Raw genomic sequence first — 27,398 nt, forward strand, 5'->3', positions numbered from 1 at the left:
GATGATGGCGAGCCGCCAAGACGAGCGAAAATTCGCGAGCGAACACCCAAAACCACCATTCCCGTTGTCTGATTCTCTCCCTTTGCCCGCTTTGTCCCCTTTCAAGATCTGCCAAGCACGCGGGCGTGTCACTGAGCCAGTCCACGACGGCATCGTTCCGAGAAATTCCCTAACCAGCATTTCCCCCCATCTTTTTCTCCATCCATCAATCAGCCCACGAACCCCATACTAACTAACGTTAGTGTAGTTCTCCCCCGAGTCCGCCCCGCCTTTGCGCTCCAATCCCATCTCCTCATCCGCGCAAGCCGGTTATCCCGTCGAAATGGCCAAGACTCTTGGCCACTATGCTCGGCTTTCACTACCGTCTTCTACCGGCGCTCAACTGCCGGATTCGGGCACGCCTTGGCTACCCTTCGGGAGACGGCCGTGGCGTCCGTTTGCGGGTTCGCGGGCTTGCGGGCTGGTGGCCAAGACCAACACAGTTACACGCGGACACACACCCACAGCCTGAACGCGCGAAACGACATGGGACATGGCTCTCGCCAAGACCGCGTGCCCACCTCTGTTTCGCTATTTCTTCACGGGGGGCGAAGGCGGTTGTTCTTGGCGATGTTTTTGATATTGATCGGTTGACGTTGATTTACAGTTTTGGCTTGGGGAAAGCTCAGCTGTCGATCAGGGAAACGAACAACCCAGAACCGGGGACGGCCAAGGGAAAATTAATAGGGTCCAAGAAAATACCCGCGTAGATCTTTTGACCACTGTCCCGGTGCCTGGGAATCACTCCAAACGCAGGGTGCTTCGATCTTCACCTCCCTCATTGGAGCCTGCACGAGGAAAGGAGGGGGAGAAGGGCACGGGGGCTGTCGGGAACAACCACAGCGTGCACCGGGAACAATCTGCTCAATGCTCGCCCGGCTCGCTGCTCCCCTATTTTTGGGGGAGATCGGCCGTTTCGCCATCGTGGAGTCGAAAGCGTTGGGTTGGATGGCCGGAGACTCGGAGACATTTCAGGGCCCAGGGGGGACCGACTACAGCCTGTAGGCTGTCGGGAATACGTGGGTGACGTGCCACTGTGCCAGTTTGGATGATGATCATCCCTTTGCTCACAACTCTGGGGTCAAGGCAACCCTCGAGATCGCCGCCCGCGCCTACTGTATCGAACAAGTGACCCATTGAAAATGGGCGCATGGCTTGCGTTTAGCCGGAACTCCTGGCTGCAACCTTGGGCTGTGTACTTTGTAAACATCAACACTGCATCTCTTGTAAATTGTCTCTTGCGTCCCTAATTTGAGGATCCGAGGGGACGCGCAATAAAACAACGACCTGACCTGACGGTAGAACGTCGACATCGATAGGCTATGAGACAGCCGAGCCTACCAGCGCGGGGCTATGAGAAAGTAGTAAAGTACCTTCGCACCCCTCGAGATCCCGTCGGGCCCCTGCCCAATCTCGCCATCGTTGTAGTTGTTACACCATGGCCCGGGGTTTTGCGGGGAAGGGGGTCTCGATCCCACGCTTCATTCATCCGCGATCCATGCCAGTCACGCTATGTCCATGCACATCTCACGACCAATTCGTGTGCCATCGAGCTGATCTTCGCATTGCGGCGGTCTCGCCCGCCTGTCCCCTTGGACGGATAATACTGATCGAGACCCGGAAACCGAGATGAGTTGTGTGCGAATCTCCATTCTACCGGGAAATCCAAAGCAGCCGGGAGAAACCACTTGTCAATGAATGTCCATATTGGAAGAAGTACCACTCACGAAAGACCGTTGGGTACAGAGGAGTACAACTCGCTATTCTTAACCTAGCCGCAGAGATTTTCGGGGTCTTCCTTAATCCAGACAACGAATGGGGAAAAGACCGGCACGACACGACCATTCCACGATTCTAAACATATCACAGAAATGATCACACCTCCAATCCTCGCTTTCACATGCATAGCGACGAGTGCATCTAGTTAATATTCCCAGCCCCCAAAACCCACTGGCATGCCAACAAATCCCTGAATCTGTGTCCCCGACCCCGAAAGGCCGAAACACAACGCACCAACTCATGACTTCGCCCTCTCGCAACATCTTCCTCTAACACGTCCTTTTTTTAGACTTTATCCCATCTGCCGTTCTTCTTGCCGATACCGTGACCGTTATCATGTATGTAAGCGGGCCCTCCGGTCCTATGATACAACCTTGCCGGATCGTCGACTTCAAAAGTCGGTCGAAAAGCGAGAAACCGGGTTAGTTGTGTCATGACACCATCCGCCCACGCTATGGTGGTGCTGTAGATATTAATTAACCATTCCATTTTTGCTTTTGCGCCGGTGGATATTCAACAGTATCGTGAGCGACCCAGGACGAGGGCGTAGAAAAAGCCGTCGGGGTATTCAAGCCGTCGGTCCGACTTTTAGCAGAGGGCAAGTTTGAATTCTTCGCCCCTTTACTTTTTTCAATTCTGTCTCGTCGCTCCCCTTGCCCGAGAAGAAAACCTGAGAATCAAATCCACGCCGGGCCCGAGTCAGGATTCCGTCCCCAGTTCTATCTTGACGAACAGTGTGGCCGTGTTGTTGGCCTCATGATTTTGGTACTCGCCCAAGGGTTTCACTCGCCCACTGCCACTTTGGATCTTGTATTCTGGCTATCCATTTGGAAAAGCGAAAGATTTTGTGGTCTTCTCATTGTCATGATTATAATCATGCGCTTCATGCGCTGTCTCTCAAATCGATGTGTCTCATAACTTTACTGATTCCCTACTTCTAGCTAATTAGTCATGAAGTCGCACGGCAGACATAAGAGAGACTGAAAGGACAGGTACTACTGGTATGACATCATGAGCTGGCAGTCTAAATAACCAAATCTAGCCTGGATTCGCCTGGAAACCCTTTGATGGAGCGACAAATTCTGTCACGAACTACGAGGCATTGCGTTGCATAATAGGTATATACCTACCAAACCACGTTCCCGGTCCACATCAATGTTCACATGGTATAACCTACCTAGGATCCGTATGGGAAATTAATTGATGATGGAGTCTAAAATCTGCTCAGTTTCCAAAATGGCCTTTGTAGTAACGGAACCGATATCGAGGAAGGCCTCAACCGTATTAACATTAAATAACCCTAACCCTCCCCTTCCCTCACACGCACAATTATTCATGACCGTCAAGTGTCTAATTAAGGTACCTACCTACCTAGTTACTTCCCCGAGTAAGTCTCAGATCACTCCACCTCTAGACAGAGGAGTTCTGATAGATCTCCAGTTACACCACACACAGTCGTGCCATACCACCTCTCAACTGCCAACGTACATCCTAACCGCGATTCCCGAGGCCAGCAGTCTTCAATCATGGCGGCCCCCAAATTCTCCAATTACCCCATTCGGACAACCAGCGTCTCATTGGGCTGCGCTGACTGACCCAAAATGCCCGCATGCAGCTGGGCCAAAAAGCTGAGGCGGCTTTCGACGCCTTACCCACCTGAAAAGGGAAATCGAAGCGCGACCTTTGAGGGAATTGCGTGATCGAGAGTGCCCCGCACACCATCTTCCCCAGACACCAAACCCTCCAATGGCTTCACGACCTCAATCCTCCTTTTCCTTTCGCGATGGCTGTGTCGTCGAAAACAACCCGCCATTGTTTCCCGTCCTGAGGAGTCGAGTCGTCTGTCGTCTTTGTCCGCATTGAGGGGATTCCCAATCCAGCGAACCGGAACCGAACCAAGGGCCACGGCTAGAAAGACAACACAAACAATGGACTCCGTCGAAGTTGTCGTCGTGGCGTCGCCATTCGCCAATCTGGCACCCCTCTACGAAGTCGACCCCGACGCCGATGCGCTCCTCGTCGTATCGCCCTCAAACCGCCAGACACGCCCCCAACAAGGAGCCAATGGCACCGCCACAGCCCCGTCCGAGCAAGGACTGCGCATCAAGGTGTCCTCCAAGCACCTCGCGCTCGCATCTCGCGTGTTCCGCAACAAGCTGCAGTTCGGCAGCACCAAGCCGGCGCGTCAGGCCGACGGGCGCGTGCACCTCCGCTTAGCCGAAGGCTTTTCGGCCAAGGCCGTCAGCATCGTCGCCAATGCGTTGCACGGCCGCGGATCGAAGGTTCCGAAGGCCGTGGACCTCGACACGCTGGCGCAGATTGCGCTATTCGTCGACCGCTTCCAGCTGCTGGATGCTGTTGAGGTGTATGCGGACCGGTGGATCTCGCGGCTGGAGCTCGACGCGCCAGGGACGGTGGCATCGGCCCCCGTGCCGTGGATCTATGTCGGTTATGTTTTCCGTCGTGCCGACCTATTCAAGGAGGCAACGAAACACGCTGCCGCGCAAGCGTCGGGGCCGATTGAGACCGGCGGGCTGCCCATCAAGGCGAAGATCATCCGTATGTATCCCGTCATTTTCCCGCTCCTTCCCCCCCCCTCTTCCCCCAACGGGCACACAGACCTAACCCGCTGGCTAGAACACATCGAATCCCAGCGCCAGGCCCTCCTCGCCGAAGCCATCACCAACCTCCACACCACGGTTGATAACCTCGCATCCGGCAACGCCTCGTGCAAATCAGCCACCACCCCCCAATCCTGCGATGCTCTCCTCCTCGGCAGCGTCATCCAGTCACTCCACACCCGCCGTCTCGCCTGGCCACGCCCCGCAGCCCCGTTCACCAACCTCGCATTTGGCGACGTCGTCCAAGCTGTACGGGAGGGCGTAGCTGGCCACCATCGGCAGCGACAGGCGGAGCGCGAGAAGGTTAGGGAGGAGGCCGAGCCTTGGTACCTGCGGACGAACGGCGCGGTGAAGGAAGAAAGGAACGGGGACGGCAGCAGCGGAGGAACGGGGCGGGCGAAGAAGGAGGGTGTCGTAAATGGGGCCGGAGAAGAGGGGACGGGGCTTGGTTTTCCAATTACGCCAGCAGCGTCGCCGGAGCCGGTGTATCGGAACGGGGGCGGGCGATTTGAGGGTCGGGGACATGTGCGCGTGCATGCGTGTGAGGTGGACCGGGTCGTGGCTGGGCTAGAGGGTTTGGAGAGGCTTGGAGATGCGGTCGAGGGGTTGGTGTTGGAAGGGCGGTTGGGTTATTTGGCATATTGAGTTCGGCGAGGCATTGAGACGGGTCGCCCGTTTAAGGGTGGGTAATGGGATCGAACCGGCTAAGCAGAGCGCTGCAGTGTCAGAGAGAGGTATCTGAAAGCTCGGCTTATTAGTTTTCTTTTGGTTTCAGTTTTGTTCTCGTTTCTCAGTCTCCGATGTCATTATGTATTAATGAGGGGGCAGCCGCGCAGCACGCAAATCCCTGTATCATATTACTTCCATCTTCATCATACCATCCATTATTCTTTCAGTCGCTCGTTGATCCAGCTTCCCACCAGTTGGAGGTACCACGATTCAGCGCACCCGATGCTTCACGGGGTACCGGTTCTTGTCGTCCTTCGCGGGTGTAACTCCAGACATGGCCTTGTGGTGCTCCAAGGTTCCTCGTGTAGGCCGGAAGATCCGTGACGGCCTGTCTCCCTAGCGGCGTCTCCATCGTGGCCACCCCGTTTGGCTGGTAAACAACACCTGGTACTGCTGTTGGGGGGCCGACGGAGCGCTGAATTCGCCCGGACGAACCGGTGAGACTCGGGTCGAGAAAGTTCATCGGGTTGTGGGTGTGAGCCATGGGCGGCTCTGTGATGTCGCTCTCCGTTGCGATCTCGGAGGGGGGCACTTCGTGTACTGGCACCCAGTAACCCCTGACAGCGGTGGCTTGGGGCGGGGGCACCTCCTCAGCCGAGCGAGAGGATGTTGAAGTTTCGGATGAACCCTCGGTAGATGGGTCACTCGAACCGGAGCCTGAGGCGTCCGAAGAGGTTAGGGACCGTGCTCGGGAACGGGGGCGTTCGGATACGTTCCGGGGTAATGGTGAGGCTCGCATGGAGCGAACCTCCTTCCTCAACCGCGATCCCTTCTTGTACATCTGTATTTCTTTGAACGGCCCTCTCTGTGCCCGACAACAAGTGTACCAAATAAGAACCAAGGCCATGACAACCCCTAGACAGACGCCGAGGGCGATGAGACCTGCGGGCTGTGTTTCTCCTGGGGAAGACCGCGGTAGAATCGTCCGTGGGTTGGGGGTTGTCCTCTTGCTCCCAAATGGCGAAGGGGGAGGTTGGAAAACGGGAGGCATGGTGCGCTCAATCAGTGAGAAGGTAATGATGAGTTTTTGAAGGTGGCCGGACAGTCGGGCCGTATGATCAAGTTCGGCTAAGGCGAGTAAGGCAAGCTAGGCTGGATGGTTGTCGGGGTCGTATGTACCTAACGATGGCTCACAAAATGAACAACTTCACAATGTGCTATAAGCTCTCCAGTGTCAAGTGCTTGTCTGGTGGCCTCTTTGTAAACTAGGCCACCCGAATGTTCCCCTCTAAGAATCCCTGTTGTATGCAGCCAGAGATGCAAGCGAGGCGCTAAAAGTCGGTGAGGGCATGATCCGTTCTCACATGCAACCGAGCATTTTGAAACCGTCACAGCGATAGACGATCGCAATAACCATGAGCCGTCGTGTAATGCGTTAGTTGCTGCGTCTGGCGCCCAGAGCCGCGAAAGTGCAGGCCTTTGAGGGTGTGATGGACCTTTTCCGATCAGTCCCTTTACCCCCTTAGCTTCCTGCTACCATCGAACCGTTCTTGGTTCTGAAAGCCCCCAAGTTCTAGCGCAATTACCACACCGCATCGGGTCGGGATCAGTCGAGTCGACTGCGTGGTGTGTATTCCTGGGCTGTCTGCAAGTTAGAGACGTTGGATCATTCGCCCTGTATCGGTCTAGACTGCCTGGAGACTGCCAACCCCCGACGTTGGATCCCTGGCAGAAGCACACGTCACGTCAGGGGCCGCTCTTGGCTTCGTGCAGATGGGGTCGTGGACCGGCACGCCGGAGGGGCTGTCACTGCAGCATGGTATATCCAAGCAAGGTACCTCTTTGAAGTCCAGGATAGACCAGTCTGGGCCTTTATGGCGGTTGATCACTGTCTTCAATCAAAGAAACAGTTCCACAAGATGGGAAGTAGAGTTGACGAACATGTTTTGTTTACACAGTACTTGACTGAGGCTCAGTATCCGGGAAAACAAGTGGTGTAGTCCGGTTGGGTCGCCTTGCTCCAGATATGGTCTCACCTGCAGCAAATCAACGGGAGCTACCAGCTTAGTGGCCCGGCGCATCAATGAGAAGTCGCCAAATCAAAAAGTGGCGGCTGCACCAAATCGGTTCACGTCACCATTATGGAACATTTTAAGACGAACCGGTGAATGCGTGGCTGCCGTGGCAGGCCGTCTGTCAGTGTTTTACGGACACCGGAGGAAAACCCTTGGCGGCTGGCGCGGACGCCGGGGAAGACCCCCGGGTTTCATTCGGAAGTCGGAGTCGGGGCACGGGGGACACGGACCGAAAGTTATGCCAAGTTGCAAATGTACCCTGTATTATTCCTTGAATTGCAGGAAACTCGACGGTGAACCGAGACCAGCGAGTGTGAAGGTGAAATGGGTAAAACAAAGTTGACTGTCGACCACCTTTAACAGGCGTCTTCAAGTGGACGGGAGGGAAAAGAACAGAATTGTGCGCGAGCAAGGCAAAAGCGTCGCTTATCGATGGGCTGATCTCCTTTGTCCTTGCCAACAAGAACAGACTGAGGGAAAGAAGAACCGTGCAGGGTCCGGCAGCTGCCACCAGCTGCACATACCCAGGCCCGCTGCTGCCGCTGCACAGCACGCTGATCAACTGGAAACCCGACTGCACCACCACACACACCACTGCACAGAATGCGAGGCAGTGTCAGCGACCAACGCCAATTTTGTCCACCGACCGCCTGTATGGAACTATCTCCCTACAAAATGAGAAGGGGGGCAAGGCACTGTCCAAGGCTCTCCTCCTCGGTCGCGATTTTCGACATCTCCCGCGAAAACTCCAATTTATCGAGCGGGAACGAGCAACTGCGGACCTCAAACTTGACGGTGTGAGTTACATCGCTTCGCTTTCGGCTCCCCAGAATGGGCCACCGAACAAGCTCTTTGACGTTACAGCCCGCCGCCGATTGAGAGGCTCTGCCGGCTGCGGGCCCGTCTCTAGTAATCCGGGGCTGAGCTTACGCCGACATTCCGATTTGCTGATGCGATTCTGGTGCTTCCATTCCTCTCTCATTCCGCGATTCCGCCTTGCTTCTGGCGCGCTTCCATATGACGAAAGGGATGTCCCGTGCCTGCGGGCCGCCGGTTTCTTTGTATTAAAGTTAACGTTATTGCTGACTTGCCTCATTCGCTCTGCGGTCCCCAAGTTGTGACCGAAGGAGGTGGCACCTCCACAGGCTGAGGCTCAGCAGGTGAGGCGCTATTAGGCGGTGCGGGGGGCGCTAACACCAAACAGGTTGGCTCACCAAGAACCCCTAAGCGAAGTCCCTGCCTGCGGAAATCGCAGCGCAGTGACGCAACTTCTCCATTCCACCAAATCCATCGCCCCTGGATATCCCACAGCGCCCAATCAGACATCACATGGTCGATTCAGGCGAGGCAGAGCGACAAGAAACGCCCCGTTTATCAACGTTCAGAAAGGATTTGTTTGATCGCAGCTGAAAATGGACTTGGAGTGAAGGGTCCCGTAGTTGATTCTAGGATATAAGCTGGGGTGAACCCACTTCTTCATCTATTCTACATGAAGGAAGAACAACGACAACACTACGGCATAAAATGATAGGAGCGTAGATCTGTTATCAATTTGTGATACATGGCATCTCGCTTCTTCTACCAAACATAAATCTTCCATTTACATCGCCCTCGCGCGACGCCAGCTCTTCGCCCGCGATGCCATCAGAGCGAACGTCTTTCTTCAGTCGGCTCCGGCCGAGCCCCGACGCAAGCGAGACGGCACCACCAGCATACACTGCTGAGGACAACACGCCACAACCTCCCGGCGCCCAGGGCGGTCCGAGCAATGCCACCGACCTTGAGGCCGAGGCGGCTAACCTGACCGCCGCATTCGACAACCTCTCGCTTTCCAACACGCCAGGCGACCCCACCGTCGACAGTTGCCTCGCCCATCTCAAGCTGTTGTTCGCGATCCAGTGGATGAAAGAGGACGTCGGTTTCTCTGATGGGCTTTGGGGGCTGTGGGACTCGAATGCTGGGCCGATTGACCCCATTCTGAAGGCACGGCCTGAGAAGGAGAAAGCGAGGGAGAAGAAAGATGAGAAAGGAGTCGAGGAAGCTCAGGAGCCAAGCGTGGAGGAGAAGCTGCGAAACAAGAACCTCGAGATGCTCAGCAAGATCCGCGAGAAGCGATGGGCTCTGTTTGTGGCCCGCGCTGTGGATCGGTACGAGGCGTGGTGGGAGGCTCTCAAGAAGATGACGGACGCAGTGCCGTTGTGTGAGGCCGATATGGTCAGTCGAGAGTCTTTGACGTATGCCGGGTTTCCTAGCAACCCATCGCCGTTTTTTAAGTGGCAGGAATCTATGCTTCCACCTCTCGGTGAGTGCAGGACCACCCGATGGATTCTCTCAAAATCCCATCCCTTTCCCATCCCTTCTCTCTTGTTTTCACTTCGGTTGCTAACGAGCTATTGAGACGTTCTCATGGTGTGGCACACACACATGCTGAACCCTCGCGCGTTTCTTGAGGACGCGATCCTGGCTGGGATGCGGGACTTCTGGGGCATAGGCCTGCCGTGGGACTTGGTCAACAAGGCCATTGACACAGACTTCAACTACAACGTCTCGCCCGAGTGCAAGAGTTTCTGGACCGGGATGACTGGTCGGGCCTGGGAAAACCCCAACGACCCCATGAGCAAGACGATCCGATGCCCTCGCTGCAGCACCGATGTAGAAGTGCCATGGACGACATGCGAGGTTCCCGAAAACCGCACCTCCGAGATCTTTGACAATTACTCGGGCCAGGGCTACGGAGACTCCCAATTCAGCTTCCCCTGTACGAAGTGCAGCGTCTGCTTACGAAAAGAGCTCCTCGCGGTCGACAAGTTCATCCGGGACCACAAACTTCTCCTAGGCCCAAGCAACCGCCCGATGCCAGGCACGATTCTCGATCCCAAGACGGGCCGACCAACGGCCCCTCCACCCGCCCGGATGCCCCATACGTTCCCGAACCGGATGTTGAAGAGCGGGTGCGCGGCGATCCGGAGCACCATCACCTCGATCGTGACCTCGCGGAGCAACTGGAATCCGTCGATGGAAGACGTCCGCCAGGCGATCGACGCAGCACTTGCGGAAAAGGACAGCGCCAAAACGATCGATAAAATGACCACCGGCGGTCGCTACCGGTTGCCGGCCGCCTCGCGCGTCGCGGTGCGCAAGATGATGTCGCGGTACTGGGAGAACTGCAGCATGTTTGCATTGGACCTGTCCGGTGCCGTTATGCGGCAGGGGGTCTTTGTCGAAAAGATGTGCCAGCTCGACTGGTTGCACAGCCCGTCGGCCCGTGACACCATGGCCCGACTTCTGGTCAAGTACCGGCGGTTCATGGGCATCTTGACGGAACGCCCGGGCAACATCGCGGTGCCGACGCTTGACGTCGACTTGGCCTGGCACACCCACCAGCTGGATCCCACGCGGTATTACGCCTTTACCGTCAACCGGGGCGGTCGGTTTATCGACCATGACGACAAGATTGCGGAGAATACGCTGAGCGAACAGTTTGAGTGGACCAGCAAGGTGTACCAGGAGTTGTACGGCGAAGTGTACAGCGAATGCACTTGTTGGTATTGCGAGTGTGCGTGAAACCCTGAGCCTCAAGATCCCTTTGCCCCTTCTTCGGCCGGGTTGCATTGTGCTAACAATTTGACTTTGCAGCTATCCGCTCATCGCTGGTGAGCTCCGTGGGCAGAGCGCTTGGAGTCTCGAAACAGGGGAAAGGTAAGTTTCAGTCAGACCCCAGGGGCAAACAAGAGTCGAAGGGTACTTATTAGAGATAATGGTTTGATGACTGACCTCTGTCCAGTTGCCGAAACGTTCCACAAATCGGGCGCGGCCTCTCTTCGTACGTCTTGAGCTCTCTTACCGCTCTCACCTCTTCGCTTAATCTGTCCATAGTGTAGTGACTAACCAACCCACCTTCATTGATCCAGACCCCCCTTCCTCCTCAGCGCACATCTCCGCCCACCCGGCCGTCCTCCCCCGCACCCGCGGATTCGTCAACGCCCTCGATCCAGACGCCGTCACCGCCGGCCTCAACGCGTCCCACAACCGCAAACTCGACATGGCGTACCTCAAAGCACGTGACCGCGCCAAGAAGAAAGGCCGTGAGCCTCCCCGTCGCGAGGAAGTCTACTACGACCACTGGGGGTATCCGTACCTGTACGCCGCGCCGTACGCTTACCCGCTGTGGTGGACTCCCGGGCTGTATTACGGGTGGTATCCCGGGTATGTCGCAGCATGTGCCACGGGGGCATATGGAGGGTGTTGTAATGGGACGTGTGGCGGTGGTGTGGCGGCTGGTGCTTGTGGCGGTGCAGGGGTATGTGTTGTTGTTCTCTCTTCTTCTCTCTCTCTCTCCAGGATCAAACGTTCGCACTGTTCAGGGGTGATTCGTTGCTAACGGCTTGGTGTGACAGGGCTGTGGTGGTGCAGGAGCTGGAGGGGATGGTGTCGGTGGAGGATGCAGTGGTAAGAGATCCCCAACAACGTCTTTGATGAGTTCTGCAGCCGTTGCTGACACAGATGGCAGGTGGAGGTGGTTGTGGTGGTGGAGGGGGAGGAGGGTGTGGAGGGGGCGGAGGCGGAGGCGGATGCGGAGGTGGAGGGTGTGGTGGTGGGTGATGCGGCTGGGGTGGAGGGTGTGGGCAACTCGTACACACACCCAAGCGAGCGACGCACTCACGCGCGAGGTGCCGAACGGTCGGGGCGGTGACGTGTTTACTTGGTCGGATGTTTCGCGTCGTTTTGCTTTTGCATCGCTTGCCATTTTGCTTTTTGCCTTTTCCGTTACCTTGTCCCGGCCCGTAATTGATCGAATGTACTTCGTACTGAGTTCTTCTTACAAGGCTACGCCTTTACATAGTATCACAGCTTGATGTGTGATTGCTCGTGGGTTTACTAGGTGATTAATTATTTCCACGGCCCAGCTTTTCGTGGGTGACCATTTTGAGGCCTACCTCCCGCCACCCCACTCGCTCCCCTGCCCTTTTCCGGCGGCAATGGAAAGGGGGGGAGGTCCAAGGGAGTTTGTAGCTGGCGGGAGTCCTGGTCCAAGGGTGGCAGGCATGGCGGGTTAATCCAGGGTGGCCGACATAAGTCTCCGACAGTCGCACAGGGGGTGCCAACCTGTCGGGCCAGCAGAGCCTCTTTGCCTGCCGCTTTTCCCGTTTTCGTCGTTGTCAGGAGCCCCGTGGGCCGTTGAGGGAGTGCCCATCCCCAGAACGCCGGTTCGGTCGGCGAGCGCCCTCGAACTAGCCAAACCAGTGACAATCTCATTAGCTTACATAGTTATTGCACTGTGTAGTGCAGGAGAACATCATTTAAGATTTAGTCTACGTGTCGGCTCGGCACAGCAAGGCAACCAGACATGAAAGTGTCTGCAAGTTCAAGGCAAGCTTCGATCCAATAGTGCGGGGGGACTGGGGTCTGCAATGGACACAGCTTGAGGACAAGTGGTGCGCGCACACTCAGGGCCTGATCGGTTCGGCGTGGTGCTCGACTCGCAAAAGTGGTTAGACATATAGTTGGGTGGGGGGATAAAGTTAGGCATGTATCTGTCGATCAGTGGGCACTCATCTTCCTGTTGGAATCAAGGGTTAGGGTCTGGTATGGGGCTCACTGGTGCGCGCACAACTCTATGTGGCTCCCAGACCCAAGGCAAGATACGTACCAAGATCCCCCTGTTTCTACACTAATGGTGCGCGCACCCACGGTGCGGTTGGCATTGCCCGATCGAGATACCCATTCCCCCCCCAAGGGGCCAAGACAAGGCACCAAGATCTCGACCCGCTTTATTTCATCAGCCTGTCTCTGGACCTTTCTCGCGACCACTGAAAGCTGGGCATTTGACCCGACAACCTGGTCCAAAAGTCCACCTTTCACCTTCCAGTGCAGACAACTCGAAGAACGCCTTGCCGTGCCTTGGAGCTTGCCTTGCATTCCTGCACAAGTGTGCCGGGCCGGAAAAAATCTCAAAGCCACCACCATGACCATCCAGTGACACCCCCACATTTGCGGTAAAAACCCGAAAATATTCAAGAACCACACGGTGTTTTTTTTTTTTTGATCCAAGACCCCTGTCCGCGCCCACAGATCAACAGGGGATGTTGACCAGGATGTCCAGTGAGCACCCAAGCACGGCCGTGCCGCTGATCCCAGAGACCTCGAGGTTGGCGAAGAACGTTCCAATTGACAACGTCAATCTAGTGTTGGGCAGGACGTGACAATGAAGAAGTTGACCGTGGGATCCTCAAGGGGATTCCAACATCCTCCAGTTCCTGTATACATTTTCCTTTAAATCATTTATCTTTTCTCGCTCCCCCCTCCGACTTGTTGCCCTTGATGTCTTCACAGTTCACATCAGCTCAGGCTACTGAGCGCCTTCCCTCATTAGCTCTTCTTTCCAGTTAATTACCCGTTTTCGGGCCACTCTATCCTCACCATGGTTGTCCCATATCCCCACGAGCTCGCCGGCATAGGAGAGGGGCAAGATACTTTCCATCTTGCACCTTCAAGATCTCGGAGGGAGAGCTCGATCAGCCTGTTGTCGGCAGCCTCGACCAGACCTTGTGAACATGAAATGACAAGGCAAGTCTGAGTCTCCGATTTACCCTCCTCCCTTGATATCATACACGCCTACCATTCTTCATCGTTCTGACAGTCTAACTCCTCACTCGCTCGACAGTGTCAACTTCGTTCGACCTCAAAACTACCAATCCCCGAGTCCGTCATCCCAAGTGCCCAGTGAGGTCAGCCCCAACGGTTCCATCGACTACCTCCCCGTCCACGGTGCCAATTCCCCCACTGCCACATCCATTATTGAGGATGCTGAGTTCGAGTACGAGAATGGGTACGAGCCGGAGCCCGTGTGGGAGGATGTCGCCTTGCGCCGATACATCGCCGACCCTTCACGTCATGAGCGCCTCGCCCTAGGTGTCGCCCTCAGTCTCGCTGCAGAGGGGGAAGTGGGCGAGCAAATCGCACCGACAAGTATGCCGATACACTCCACGGAGCAAGGTACTGGCTCATCCATCTCACTCTCCCCGCCCCCGAATGCCGAGGATGAAGGCGATTTCGAGAACGATAACGACATCATGTCTGAGGTGGCTCGAGAGCGGTAAGTAACACCTTGACCTTCCTTCTTCTTGTCCTATGGGCCTCACCCTGCCATCTGAACCCTCCTTTTCTCTCTCTCTTCTCTTACTTGATCTCATTCTGATCGATGTCTCTGTCACATTAGCTTCGAGGCCCGCCGACGACGTACCCAGATTGACCACAAGCCCCGTTCGCTAAAGGAGCCCAGGATGCGCAAGAGGAGCGCTGGATCCTCGCGTGGGGAGAAACAAAAGGTGGCCAGGACCAAGTGAGGACGGTTCATGATCACTGATGACAGGCTTCCACCGTTGATAACTGAACCCAGAAAACGGAAGGGATCTTAGGACGTTTATGAAATGGTACTCGGATGCTCTCGGTACCGCAAAGTATTTATTCAGAAAAGAGGATCAGGATTGAAGGTTGGTGAACGTTGGTTATACACTCTCTCAGTTCGTCATCCGCAATTATTCAGTCAAATTGTCAGCCATCTATAGAAGATATATTATCACGTATTATCAAGTCATTTCAATCTCACAAACTCATGAATTCCCATCATGCTCATACCATGTAACGTTGCCGTGCGCAAAGCGAGTAAGTAGCATGAGATAATAACAGGAAAGATGCAAGAATGCGTGAAAAGATACCGCTAGAATAAAAGGTCTTTATAAAAGAAAGCCTACAAGTATCGTGATTACTATAGTTTATCCGACGATATCGTCCCTGTGATTGACCGGTTTCTCAATATAATTATTCCCTGGGGCAACATGCCATTTCATTTCGCGGTAATTTGCGTCCATAATACCGGGAAGAATGTATTTACTCAGCTTCCATTCGTGTTGACCCTGTCCAACACCATGAATGAAATAAATACGCGGATGTGGAGGCAGAAGTACATGAGACTTACACTTATTCAATGCTAAAGAGACAGTTGGGCGAGTCATCTGACTAATGGGGCATGGTTTCACACGTCGTGGCACATGATGTATTTCTTGAGTTAGGGTTATAAACGTGAGCTAACAGCACAGCAATGAACGTTGGACAATGAACGACGGATGTGGCTACACAAAGATCTGTTGATGAGGGATAGAAAGGCTTCAGATCACGCTTCGTCGAGACTATTCAGCTGTCGACATGTAACTCGAACTCTAGTTTGGCAAACCCACGAAGCGGTGTCAATTACTATTGCGCGAGCTGGGGTCTTTAGATACGGTGGGTGGTAGATCGCCGAATTAACCTCGAGAGGCCCGGGTTGGGGTCAGTTGCCGCTAATACAAGCTGCCTAATTTGATAGCTGGGCCTAGACTGCACGACAAACCGCGGACAGAGCTCATCTCCAAGCTCTGGTTGATGGATCTGAGCATATGGGCCTTACATCAGAGTGAGGTTAGACGGTAGGAGCCCCGTAGCACGAGGGAATCCCAACAAGGAAGCGGGATCGAAGAACTGATTCTGATTTGACCTGTATATCATGCAGTGGTATGACTCCCTAGCACGCCGCAGCCAGAAATGCAAAGCCTGCCAATCCTGCCCAAGCCTCTTTTTTGTGGCCCTCGCTCCTGTCTTCCTCATCTGAGGCGGAAGATTATTCCCGGTCGACAGAATCGTTTGTCCCCCGATATCCCGCATGCCAATGACCCGTCACGCCCAACAAATGACCCTTCTTTACATCACAACACCGGAGTTGCTGGCAATACGGGGCCAGAGCTCGGCAGCCTCCTTGCCGACGGGGCCGGTGATGGCAGAGCCCTTCATCTCGCCCTTGGGGTTGACAATCTGCAAATTCTTCGTGTCAGCGCTCTCCCACCATTGTACACACCGGAGGGGGGCTGTTTCGGCAGAAGGCTCCAGGGGTTTCCTTCTGGAGTTCACCCAAGCCAACACAACCCACCCGCCTTCGCCTTGCCCCCTCGGAGTAAACCCAGTTGACTCAGATTCCCAAGCAAAACCACGTACCACACCAGCGTTGTCCTCGAAGTAGAGGAAGACACCGTCGAAGCGCTTCCAGGGCTTGGCCTGGCGGACGATGACGGCGGGGTGGACCTTCTTCCGGAGTTCAGGCTTGCCCTTCTTGACTGTGGCCATCACCATGTCGCCGACACCGCCAGCGGGCAGCCTGTTGAGGCGGGCACCGATACCCTTGACGGAGATGATGTAGAGATTCCGCGCGCCGGAGTTGTCCGCGCAGTTCATGATGGCACCGCTAATTTCCCGTTAGCCTCCCGTTCCGATCCAATCACTGCAGAGGTTCGGGGTCTCGATCGATGGTAATCGTTCGCGGATTCGGTGGTCGGAGGGGTTTCCATGGGATTCGAACGTACACTGGGAGACCCAGGGTCATCTTGACCTTGCCACCAGGGGCACCACGCCTTTCAAAGGGGTTAGCAAAGTCTGAATGGGGTTATTCGTTCTGCTTTTCCATTTTCGCAATTTCTCGATAGCTTCCGCGTCAAAGTAACCGCCGTTATCGAGTCCAGCCACCGGTGATCCGTTGCCCACAATCCCACTCCCCCCTCTTGTCAAGCAATTTGTCCCCCAGCAGTAGACAGCGAACGGTTCGACATTGCGGCGGCTGCTGATCGAGAATCGCGTAAAAACGGTAGGAGCGGCATGTACTCACGAGATCTTGGCCATTGTGAGTGTGTGGTTGCGGAAATGCGACTTGACGTTGGGGGAGTCGAAATTTCGGGAAACGCAAAGGCACCTTGAAATTGACGGCGATTCGCGATAATTTTTGGTGTGGACCGGAAACCCTACCGACTGTGCGAGGAGTCACGTGTTGAGCACGGGGCTGCCGTGAGACTTTAATTGGCTAGGTTCCTGGGTTCGAAGGGACCCTAACCCTGGAGGGCCTTGCTTGCCTTGGTCCGAGCTGGTGGGCTCAAGGCGGGGTGGGGCATTCCAATCTTCGAATTGGCCCACTGAATCCGCGCTCCCCCAGCGACAAGAAATTATGAACTGAGTTTCACGTCAATTGCCTTTCCCATTTTGCGTGTGGCATTCGTGGAGGCCATACCAATTATTCGTAGAAGGCTTAAATCGTATCAATATATCACACTCATCCCCCTAACCTCAATCTCGCTCCGGTAGACTACCCACGACACGCAGCTCACCTTTGGCCTGGCGACTCGCAGTGTGTGCTTCGACGTACTTCAACGGGCGGTACACGGGCTCCCACATCTGCGCCGCGATCCACTCGTCCAACTCCTGCTCATCCCCAGGAATGCCATCTTGTGTTGCGACGCCTTCCTCTACCGCAGCTTGAATCACCTTTCGCGCCACGCTGACGCTCACCTCACGTACCACATCGACCCCCGGTAGCAACGGCGCCGTGTCGTCCCTCAGCGCCGGGCTGTGCTCGACCACGCCGTTGACGGCTGCGACAAGCATCTTGTCTGTCACGAGCCGGGCCCGGCACAATACGCCGCCCAACCCGATCCCGGGGAACACGACGCTGTTGTTGCATTCGGCCACCTTCATCTCCACCTCCTTTTCATCCGAGCCCCAGGGGCCTTTGACTGGTTTGAACGGGCTACCCGTGGCGACGAGTGCTTTGCCGTTGGTCCATGCAAAGAGATCTGCAGGGACAGCTTCGTGAAGCTTTGTAGGGTTGGAGAGCGGTAGGATGATGGGACGATCCACATGCGATGCCATCTCCCGGACAATTTCCTCGGTGAAAGCGGAGGGTACAGTGGACGTTCCGATCAGGACGTTTGGCTTGACTTCCTTGACGACGCCCATGAGATCTGTTTTCTTGCCGCTCCAGTCTTCCGACCTTGCAAAAGTCTTTTGGGCATCCGAGAGGTTCTCAACCTTGTTGGTTAGAAGACCAGGTTTGTCGATGAGCCTAGTCAGATTAAGGAGGCACAGTTTGTCAGCGTGGTCAAATGGAAGAACGGCACATATGAACTGACCATATTTGCTTTGAAGCGTCCTCTTTGCTAATGCCGCAGTCTGTAGCGATGGCATCACGCACTTGATCCGCAATGCCTACACCGGCAGTTCCCGCACCGAAAACCACTAGACGGAGATCTTTGAACTTTTTCTTTGAGACGTGCAACCCCGCAAATATGGCAGCAAGGGTCACACATCCGGTCCCTTGCACGTCATCGTTGAAGCACGGTATTTCCGGCCGCCACTTATTGAGTAGTCGCCGTGCTACCTCCGGGTTAGATTGCTCCATGATGTAAGCAGGGCCACTCACCGTTTGTGAAGCCAAAGTCCTCAAAATGCAGGTATGCTTTCGGGTAGAGTTCCCGCGCAGACTTGACGAATGTGTCAACCATCTCGTCGTACTTTTTGCCCCTCACACGTTTCTCCTTCAACCCGAGGTAAAGGGGGTCGTGCAGGAGTGACTCGTTATCAGTACCGCAGTCCAACACCACAGGTAGCACACGGTTGGGGTGAATACCGGCGCACAGGGTCATGAGGGCAAGTTTGGCAATGGAGATGAGGACACCGCCACATCCTTGGTCCCCAATGCCGAGAATTTCTTCGCCATCTGCCTCATTGTGAGTTCACATGTGGTAAACGGCAGCAGAGAAGGGGGGGATGGCGAAGTCCTTTACCAGTCACGACGATGTAGTCGATATCTTCTTCCGTTCCCCAGAGTGACAAATCATGGTGGATGCGGTCGATGTCATGTATGTTCAGAAAGATGCCCTGTGGGCGTCTGAACAGGCGCGAGAAGTTCTGGATCGCATCACCTTCGGTGGGGGTGTAGACAACGCTAAACATCTCCTCAAGGTGGTCTAAAAGTAGCTAGATTCCCTCAAACTTATAAACATCAACTCCCACTCGTGAGGGATGCGAACATGACATAGGACGCACCCTAAAATACAACACCTCATTCTGCTCTTTCATCGACGTTAAAAACGTATTCTTCGCCAGATCGTCCGCCCGCGCGGAATACTGCTGATAGGCGCGCTGGACCTGCTGCTCCAGTGTCTGGATACTTTGGGGCAGTAGGCCTGACAGTTTGAAGTCACGTCGTTCTTCCCGGGTGAACGCAGAACCCTTGTTGAAGAAGGGATGGTTTAACAGCACGGTCCCGCGGAGGGCGCATTCCAGCGGTTTGTGTGTGCTGAGGGGGAGGTGGTCGAACTTATCGGCGGGGTTGTCTTGTTGTTGCGAAGCCATGGTTCAGGAGGTAATGAAGAGGAGAAGAGGTTGTGGAATTGTCCGGAGATAATTACGGGTTAGATTACGAGGATAGCAGGGGTATCACAAGGATATACTATTCCAGGAGCTATCGCGAGTCCAGTGATGGTGTTGTGCTCGGCGAGAGGGGAGATAAGCTACATGAGACGGTCAGAGCCGTAGAAGTTGGGATGACGTAGGTGACACCACCAAAACAGGCAACCCCACGTGCAAGACAGATCCTAACGACAAGTCCACAACCCACCGTGGGAGAGCCTGCGAAGATCAAATAACTGCATGATAAATCTACCAGAAGTTGCATATGGTCATGTCGGGAAGCTTGGAGCCTCGCCCCTGTGAAATCCGCGAAATAAAACGCAGGCAGAGACGCGGACTATGATGGCCCAAAAGTGTTTGGTCTTGCAGCAAAGATTATCGAGGGGAAGAAAAGAACAAGACCCCGAAGAAGTCATGCTCCATCCTTGAACCCTCGCCCGCTGCCAGCCCCTTCCGAGACCCAACACAAGACGTGTCGAGAAGAGAAGGCCCTCCGAAGAGAGGCTCACTAAGTGGTCCGTTGCCGGCTCAGAGTGGCTGGTTTAGGTTTGCTGCGTTCGTAGATTGTAAAGCCTGTGTCCTAGACCCAAAGACCTACCTGCTTCTGTCGTCGCAGTAGATGCATCTTCAAACTTCAAGATCCGAAGTTCGAAAGCGATTGCAGAATATTCTACCTAGTCTCAAGCGACGAATATTGGCGCCGGTGCGACGACGAGAAGATCGGATGAGCCAGCCATGGTCCTCGTTGGTGGCTGAGGAAAACCCAAAGGACAGCGCTCAAAATTTTCCAGCAATCGAGCATGAAGTGGGGCAGTGGTCGGCGCCCGCTGTGGGCCTGTGACCCACACAAATCTCCCACGCAACTGGTGCCAGCGGACAACAGCTGTCAGCAGCATGCTCAGTGAAGCGAAAAACACCATGATTGCTCATCATCCATGGACCGAATTATCACGAATTTGGCTGGTCCATCGGTGGAACGAAATTTTGAGGCGCCACCCGATCATTCCACTCGACAAAATCGATGCGCATGGATGATACATGGGCTAAATTCAGCATTTGCCTTGTAACAGAGTTTAACTTTCCCTCTTGCTATAGCCCCTAAATTCGAACTGATGGGAGAGTAGACATCGATAGTGCCCGACTAACGCAAACTGGGTTTCATATGCCGGATTATGATTAGAGAATACGAGAAAATAACACCACGGCGATTGAGAACATCACCTGCGACCAACCTGATCGGACCGACGACGACGCGTCCTCTTCATCCGGCCGTACTCTCTCCACCAACTGATTCCCTAGCGGCTGGATGCTGTTCTCAAACGTGTCGAAATCCTGGGCCGTCCAATTTGCCCCGTTAGCACCTGGCACGGCATCCTCACCAACGAACCCAACAAAAAGCGTCGTGTCCTCGTCAATGCCATTGCCTCCCGTAACGTTCTTGCCCCCACAGGCCGTCACCAGCGCGAGGGACGCCTCGCCCACCATCGGCTTATCCCCATCGTCACCATTAGTGTCCCCCCAGATCCCGTACACCATCTCACGGTTGGGACACACCACTGCCATCACGCTCAGCGGTCGCATGCCATGTGCCGTCGGGTCAAATGCCTTCCACCCATGTCGGTTGTGGGTGCCGCGCGCATTGCCAAACACCACGTACGGGTGCACGTATGGGTTGAGGTCGGTCAGGCCGTGACCGTAGCCAGCAAGGGTATCGCGGAACGTGGTGGTATTTTGGGTGTCGGGACTAAGGTCGACGCGGCATCGGCCGTCGTTGCTCGGGCTCGCCGTGCCGTTGCTGCCATTCCCAGTACCATCGCAGTCGACGTCGAGGTTGGCGAGGGTGCCGTGGCGGCCTTGGAGGTAGATTATACCTGAAGTGGAGAGGCGATCACCGCAGTAAGCGAAGTCTAGTGCCGGTTGTCAACTGATGTCTCGGACATATTAATGCGGTGTTGTGGTTGAAGAGAGAATGTACTGTTAGAACCGCCGTCTGTGCTGTAGAAGCCTGTGGCCAACTCGTGTGAACATCGGCCTTTTGCTCGGGTGGTGTCGTAGAGATCGAGGAGGTTTTGTGGCGCCTTGAGGGCGTTGCCGAGGCCGGCAAGCAATAGAACGAAGAGCATGGCGAAGATTACTAGACGGCAAATTTGGGACAGAAAAGACATCCTGGGTCATGTGTGGCCGAAGATGGATGAGAAGTGGACTGAGATAGCGCCAGAAAGGAAGGAAGAATGGAAGCGGTTTGATTTCACGAAAGGTAGGAGAAGGAAGGAGCTGCGCAGAGTGTGCTCCAACCTTTCGGGGCCCGTTGGAGTCTTTTTATACCGTCTAGGAAGCTAATGACACAATCAGGCGGGCATCTCAAGGGGAGGCTGTTGCATAATGCAGATTCACATTTGGGCTTAACTTGGCCCCATAATTCGGGTCATTCTCTAGTAAACGCAGACGCCAAAGACGATTTAAAAGACTGATGATTATATTCATAGTAAGCAGGATCTGCTCCCGGTTCACCCCCTTTTCCTCAGACACGGACTGGACTTTGATGCATGATATGTCGGGATATTATGATAAGTATGCAGGGAAACGTCATTCACTAGTGTTGTTCCTCGGAGCTGCGTGGAACGAGGCGGAAGTTATAATCTAAGTCTGTACCTGCATATCAGTGCGCTACAGCATACCGCAGCAGAACCTTACCGCTTGCAGCCCGTGTGAATTGTATTCTAGAAGCATCGCAGCCGCTTTGAGGTTAAATGGTCGAGTATATAAACCCCGTTTCCCCCCGTTTTTACCTCCGTGTTGTCTCTTCCATATCCTCCCACAAGTTACATATAACGTATATCAATTCCATCTCCTCAGCTGCCTACGATACTCTTCAAACTTTACATATTAAACCCTCGCATTTTTCAACACATTAAACATCGACAAAATGCATATCACAGGCACTTTACTCTCTATCCTTGCCCTGGCCGCGAGTTCTCCTGATGCTCTTGTCATCGCCGCTCCCATACCTGGGGAAACCGTATTGGCCGTTGGCAACATCGTCGAGGGGCTCCCTACGTGTGCTGTAAGCTTTTGTTTCACCCCCTTCCCACCGCTGTGATATTTGACCACAATTCCCGCGACACCTCGTGCGGAATTAACGAAGTTAACAATCGCTTAGATACCAAGTATGAGATCAATGGTCTTCCGTGCGCCCTCGTTTGGCTGCGAAGACACCGAGACTGGGATGCCCGACGTTGCTTGCTTGTGCAGCAGCCGCACTTTCAAGAAAATGGCCAAGAGCGGCGTCCGATCCGACTGCTCGGACCTGGCCGACATTGCATCAGCGCGGGAGTGGGCTATTTCACGCTGTACAGCTGGTGAGTCAGCCGTGTCTTGCACTCTCCCTTATTTTCCTTTCCTTCTTAGTTTTTCGTTTGAAAAAAAGTAACAACCTACTGACCACCCCACAGCCCTTACTGCCGCCCAATTCGAAAAACGAGAAGAACCGGAAGGGGTCTTGCGCGTTCCAGCTATCGCGCTCCCCGCCGCCGGAAGCACCACCCCTAGCGCCATAACAAGTATCAAGAAGGCCGGCAAGGCTCTCTCACACGCGCCGATCGTCCGCCCGCCAGACGGCATGCCAGTGGCCACCGTCTCTGACGTCGCTGCCCGTGGAGGAAATCCGGCCGTTACGAAGGGATACGCGGGAGCGCTTTTTGATTTGGACGACGACGAGGATGAGACCTCGGCTGCCCTGGGGAAGCAGTTCCAGGTGGTGAGACTGTCGTTAGCAATGGGAATTTTGGGCGCATTTGTGTTGTTTTAAGATCGTTTATAAAACGTTCTGATGGGGTAAAAAAGGAGGCAATGAGCGTGTACATACAAACTCAACTGAGCCGTCGCGTGGCAACTCGCGATGGTTAGCGTCACATAAACAGCGTACATTATAAACAAAGAAATCAGAATTTAGATTCGACACCCCCTGTATGTACAGCTCGCACTGCAGCGCTTGCCGTCTACCACCCGTCCCATAAACCGTAGGCTCAACCCCATTGTCCGTTGAATCATCCCATCACCCCAGAGGCTTAATAGTGTACACACCCCCATAAACCGTAAAGCCCCCTCCCCCCTAATCTCTCAACCGCCCATTCAAGCAGCAGGGGACCCTCCGCCAGCCGGGAATCCACAGCCCTGCTTGCCCTGCGCGGTGCTCACCGCAGGGCCAGAGCAGATCCCGAACTTGTCCTGGCCCGTGTTGACCAGCGCACAGCACTTAGACGCGCAGTCGGCATCGCTAGTGCAGCCGCCCGTGATAAACTGCTTGCCCTGGCCGTTCCCGACATTGCCCGCACCGGCGGGATCTTGCTTCAGCGGGCTGGCCTTGACGGTGCCACCGCCGTTGCCACCACCGTTGCCGCCAGCCTGGGCGTTCTTTTGGCCGCCTTTGTTTTGGTTGTTGCCGGTTGTGGTACCACCACCTGAGCCACCCGAACCGCTGCCGCTGCCACCACCACCACCACCTCCACCGCTCTCAAAACCACAGCCTTGCTTTCCAGCTTGGGTTTGAGCACCGACGCCAGAGCAGACGCCGATAGTCTGTCCTCCCTGAGGGAGCGTCGCACAGCAGCCGGAGGCGCAGTCGGCTTTCCCTAGACACTGGCCGCCGATGAACTGAGCACCTGATCCGTTGCCGACGTTCTTCTCGCCGGCCGGGTCGGGAAGGCTGGCACGGGACGAGAGGTCAGGGGCTGCCTGGGCAACGGAGAAGGCCACTAGAAAGTGTTAGTAAGTAATGGTGGCATTGGAGGAGACAGGTGGGTTAAATGGACTCACGGGCAAGGGCCCCGACGAAGGTAGACAACTGAACCATCTTGATCAGTGTGTTGTGTTGGACTGGTGTATGGTGAATCTAATAAGGAACAAAACTGATGCTTGGAACTAGTCGAACTAAAAGAATGGTAAAAGCAGAAAGGACAAGGCCCGTAGAAGGAATGAATGAATGAATGAATGTTACTGTGAAAACCAGACGATAGCTACTGTACTACTTGGAAGCGCCCTCTCGACATTTATACCTGCCAAGAGGACCTCAAAAAGGGGCGAGATCCATTTGCTTTGCTAGAGCACGTTTCATCGGACGGTTGAAGCTCGACCCAGGGGTTTGGGACTTTGGGTTCGCACGCCTAACAGGGAGATGGACGGTGTGCCCCTGTCAGCTCACCGGCGAGCCATGTGTGTGTCTGTGTGTATGCATGTGTTATTCTCCCGCGAAACTCAAACACGGTGGCGGGACCACGATCGTGGCGTGGGCAGTTCGATGCGTTTGACGTCTCAGGGCCCGCTGTTAGTGCCCAACGCGGTGTATGGCGGCGGGGCACTAACAAACGGGTCGTCTGAACGTCCAAACTGAACAAGACTGTCCCCGGTACAGGCGGTATCATGAGCGTGGGGATCCAGGGCGGCGGTTGCAAAAATACACATGGCTCACTCGGCATAATGTTCGGCACTCACGCGCAACATAGCCCCTGAGATGCGTTTCGCATGGAGGAAAACAGCGATCGTGTGAACCCAAGGTACTGGGACGCGCTGTCGGCGGCCGTGGGTCTTGGCATTGGATGCCACGATATGACGGCTTTTACGAACAGAATCCCACGTGATCGACTCGAGTGGTGGGCGCTCACGCGCAGCATCAACTGGGCCACGGGGGTTGCGATGCGAGGTGAGTAGTTTGATATCCAGATGGGCAAGAAGGATAGGTACAGAAGGTATGTACAGGAGTGCTTGCCGCTGGGCTCCTCGGACCATGAGACGAACTTTGCGATGACGGAGAGGAGCTTGAAACGTGGAACCCCGGAATTTTCGGTCGAGGCCAAGCCAAGCCGGCAACCATCCTTGCATCGGGCAGGTCAAAAGTGGGGCCTTCAGGCAAATGCAGCCCTGTGCTCAACAACACAAGCTTGGCAGACAAACGTCCCTTCTTCTGTCAACCGCAACTACATAGAGAAAGCGCGATGCTCGAGTTGCGCCTGACAGTTTCCCAATGAGGCGGATGTTGTCTTGTATTCTCTGTTAGTGCGAGGCAAAATAATGTATGTAAAATTCATCCGCTCGACTACCCCTCTTAACAAGAAGTTCACGTTTAATTTCAGTGTGGGGAGCTCGCACATTGAATTTTCCAGCAACATTTCGACCCCAACCACCAAGGTCGCAGCAGCAGCGCAGCTTAGAGACAGTTTTCAAATGGGAAAACGGCGGAAAAGATACGGATATAGAGAGTCTCAACCACAGTGGCACGTCAGCCCGTCTCATCGCTCGGCCGCCCATTGTCGCAACCCTCCCGCGAGCCAAGCTTTTTGGCGCCGCCAGCACGGCCTGCGACGACGGTCAGCGCCCTGAGACCGTGTGGGGCCTGCAATTGTCCACCATCTCCAAACGCGATTGAGTCGGACTTCTTCCACTTTGGGCCGGCCAGCTTCATGCGATTGCAAAGTTCCAGCCAACAGGAATGACAACGACCTCCAAAGTTTTGGGCTTGGGTCAGAGCACGTGAATATCGACGATTCGGGGCCGGGCTGTCTCGCACATCGAATGCAGCTTGGCTCCACACGTTGGTCCCAAGCAGTCGAGCTTCCAGGTTGCTGTGGCACATCGCCTGCGGTACTCCGTTGCGCCAAATTGCGTCCTAATTATGATTTCCATCTTCACTTTCCATGTATCACGGAATATCCAGTATGTAGGGTACTGACACATTCAATAAAAACGCTGTGCATCGCACAAGCATCATATTTTCAAGATCGGTAATTACATATACATAGGGAGATAGGTAAGGTGTCTAGGACACTCGAGAAGCCTTGGGAATTCCTAGTAACATTGTGGATTCTTTGTCAGTCCTGTAAGTAGACCGACCAATTCTGTCGATTCCGCGACGTGCTGTAACGTAATGACGATTCTGAAGATTACGTTGTAAATGATAACGGCGTTATGTGTCCAAGGCCGCCGAAAGAACTAGGGGAACGTTTTTTTACCGACTCAGCGCAACCAATTATCTTGTTGTACTGTCTCCTTGTTTATTCCAAGTTAACGGCGGTGACATCGTAAAGCTCGAAGGAAAGTTTTATGGTGGGGGTTGACTGGCCATCGCTGACGTAATCAAGTAAACAAACGGCACCCTCAGTTCAGGGGTAACCCGAGCGCTAGCAACGACTGCCATTAATCAACCCCACACTCAACATCCTGAGTTTTGATCCGCCCACATTGTACGTCTAGATCCATGATTTCTAGAGCATCGCAAACACCTGTAGGCAGATTATCAAACGCGCGGTTTTGCCGTTGATGTAATTAAGTAGAATTCCGGAGGGGGCAGGCAGCAGGCTCGCAAGGCCCAAAACTCTAAGTGATAATTAAATTGATTCAGTTGACATGGACTACGGTGATTGTTTCTTGAAAGCAACAACCTTCCGAACATACAACGCGATCTTACGAATTCCCACCTAATGGGGTCTTGTAATCCCTATGGCCGATATTGTAAACTCGTCTGATCAGTCGCCATGTAATGTGAGAGAAGTCCTGGATGATCTCCTAGATTTGGATTGAGACCGGACTTGTTGCCATCAGTAGGCAGGAGCGTCTGCTTTCATCAGCGTGTTCATAGGATAAGTATCTGGTAACACCTGGGAGAATTGGTAATGTAGATAAATCATAAATGAAAAAAAAATGTCACGTCGAGAACTACCTAGATTTGATGTTGGTCACGTTGCCAAGGGGGCGGTCGTGAACAGATAGTATGGATTGCGGACGACTTGAGAATGGAATAAGCGTAGTTTGGCTGGGCTACCCATCGTGTGGTAGCACAGAGTGTCTATACAGGTCTGGGGCCGATGCCCCTGATCTGGCCACGAGGGAGGAAGAAATTGGGTGTCATATGTGGCTACTGAATAGTGATGCTCTTTCGTCTGACCAAGACCCAGGC

General features: G+C 54.5%; 6 protein-coding genes across 6 annotated transcripts; 2 read left to right on the top strand and 4 right to left on the bottom strand.

The window, feature by feature from the left end:
• Nucleotides 1–3,746: 3,746 nt before the first annotated feature.
• On the top strand, nt 3,747–5,084 carry C8A04DRAFT_28331 (uncharacterized protein; the record flags this gene model as incomplete). Its single annotated transcript, XM_062780606.1, has 2 exons — nt 3,747–4,377; nt 4,456–5,084. The coding sequence occupies 2 exons, from the start codon at nt 3,747–3,749 to the stop codon at nt 5,082–5,084; spliced, it is 1,260 nt and encodes a 419-aa protein (XP_062637358.1).
• Nucleotides 5,085–5,331: 247 nt separating this feature from the next.
• On the bottom strand, nt 5,332–6,159 carry C8A04DRAFT_28332 (uncharacterized protein; the record flags this gene model as incomplete). The annotated part of the gene is made up of 1 exon (XM_062780607.1): nt 5,332–6,159. The coding sequence occupies one exon, from the start codon at nt 6,157–6,159 to the stop codon at nt 5,332–5,334; it is 828 nt and encodes a 275-aa protein (XP_062637359.1).
• A 2,662-nt stretch (nt 6,160–8,821) lies between these two features.
• Nucleotides 8,822–11,785, top strand: C8A04DRAFT_11900 (uncharacterized protein; the record flags this gene model as incomplete). The annotated part of the gene is made up of 6 exons (XM_062777134.1): nt 8,822–9,485; nt 9,582–10,739; nt 10,820–10,882; nt 10,968–11,006; nt 11,095–11,483; nt 11,687–11,785. The coding sequence occupies 6 exons, from the start codon at nt 8,822–8,824 to the stop codon at nt 11,783–11,785; spliced, it is 2,412 nt and encodes an 803-aa protein (XP_062637360.1).
• Nucleotides 11,786–15,919: 4,134 nt separating this feature from the next.
• C8A04DRAFT_37014 (60S ribosomal protein L23) lies at nt 15,920–16,888 on the bottom strand (the record flags this gene model as incomplete). The annotated part of the gene is made up of 4 exons (XM_062783738.1): nt 15,920–16,030; nt 16,211–16,457; nt 16,576–16,623; nt 16,875–16,888. The coding sequence occupies 4 exons, from the start codon at nt 16,886–16,888 to the stop codon at nt 15,920–15,922; spliced, it is 420 nt and encodes a 139-aa protein (XP_062637361.1).
• Nucleotides 16,889–17,326: 438 nt separating this feature from the next.
• Nucleotides 17,327–19,393, bottom strand: C8A04DRAFT_37015 (uncharacterized protein; the record flags this gene model as incomplete). Its single annotated transcript, XM_062783739.1, has 5 exons — nt 17,327–18,101; nt 18,169–18,412; nt 18,459–18,755; nt 18,823–19,015; nt 19,085–19,393. The coding sequence occupies 5 exons, from the start codon at nt 19,391–19,393 to the stop codon at nt 17,327–17,329; spliced, it is 1,818 nt and encodes a 605-aa protein (XP_062637362.1).
• Nucleotides 19,394–20,626: 1,233 nt separating this feature from the next.
• On the bottom strand, nt 20,627–24,302 carry C8A04DRAFT_11868 (glycoside hydrolase; the record flags this gene model as incomplete). Its single annotated transcript, XM_062777124.1, has 5 exons — nt 20,627–21,357; nt 21,426–21,528; nt 23,084–23,097; nt 23,620–24,204; nt 24,266–24,302. 5 exons carry the CDS (start codon nt 24,300–24,302, stop codon nt 20,627–20,629), a joined length of 1,470 nt encoding a protein of 489 aa, XP_062637363.1.
• Between the last annotated feature and the right edge of the window lie 3,096 nt (nt 24,303–27,398).

The sequence above is a fragment of the Dichotomopilus funicola genome (assembly GCF_033296635.1).
Source record: "Dichotomopilus funicola strain CBS 141.50 unplaced genomic scaffold C8A04scaffold_28, whole genome shotgun sequence".
NCBI classification, from domain to species: Eukaryota; Fungi; Ascomycota; class Sordariomycetes; order Sordariales; family Chaetomiaceae; genus Dichotomopilus; species Dichotomopilus funicola.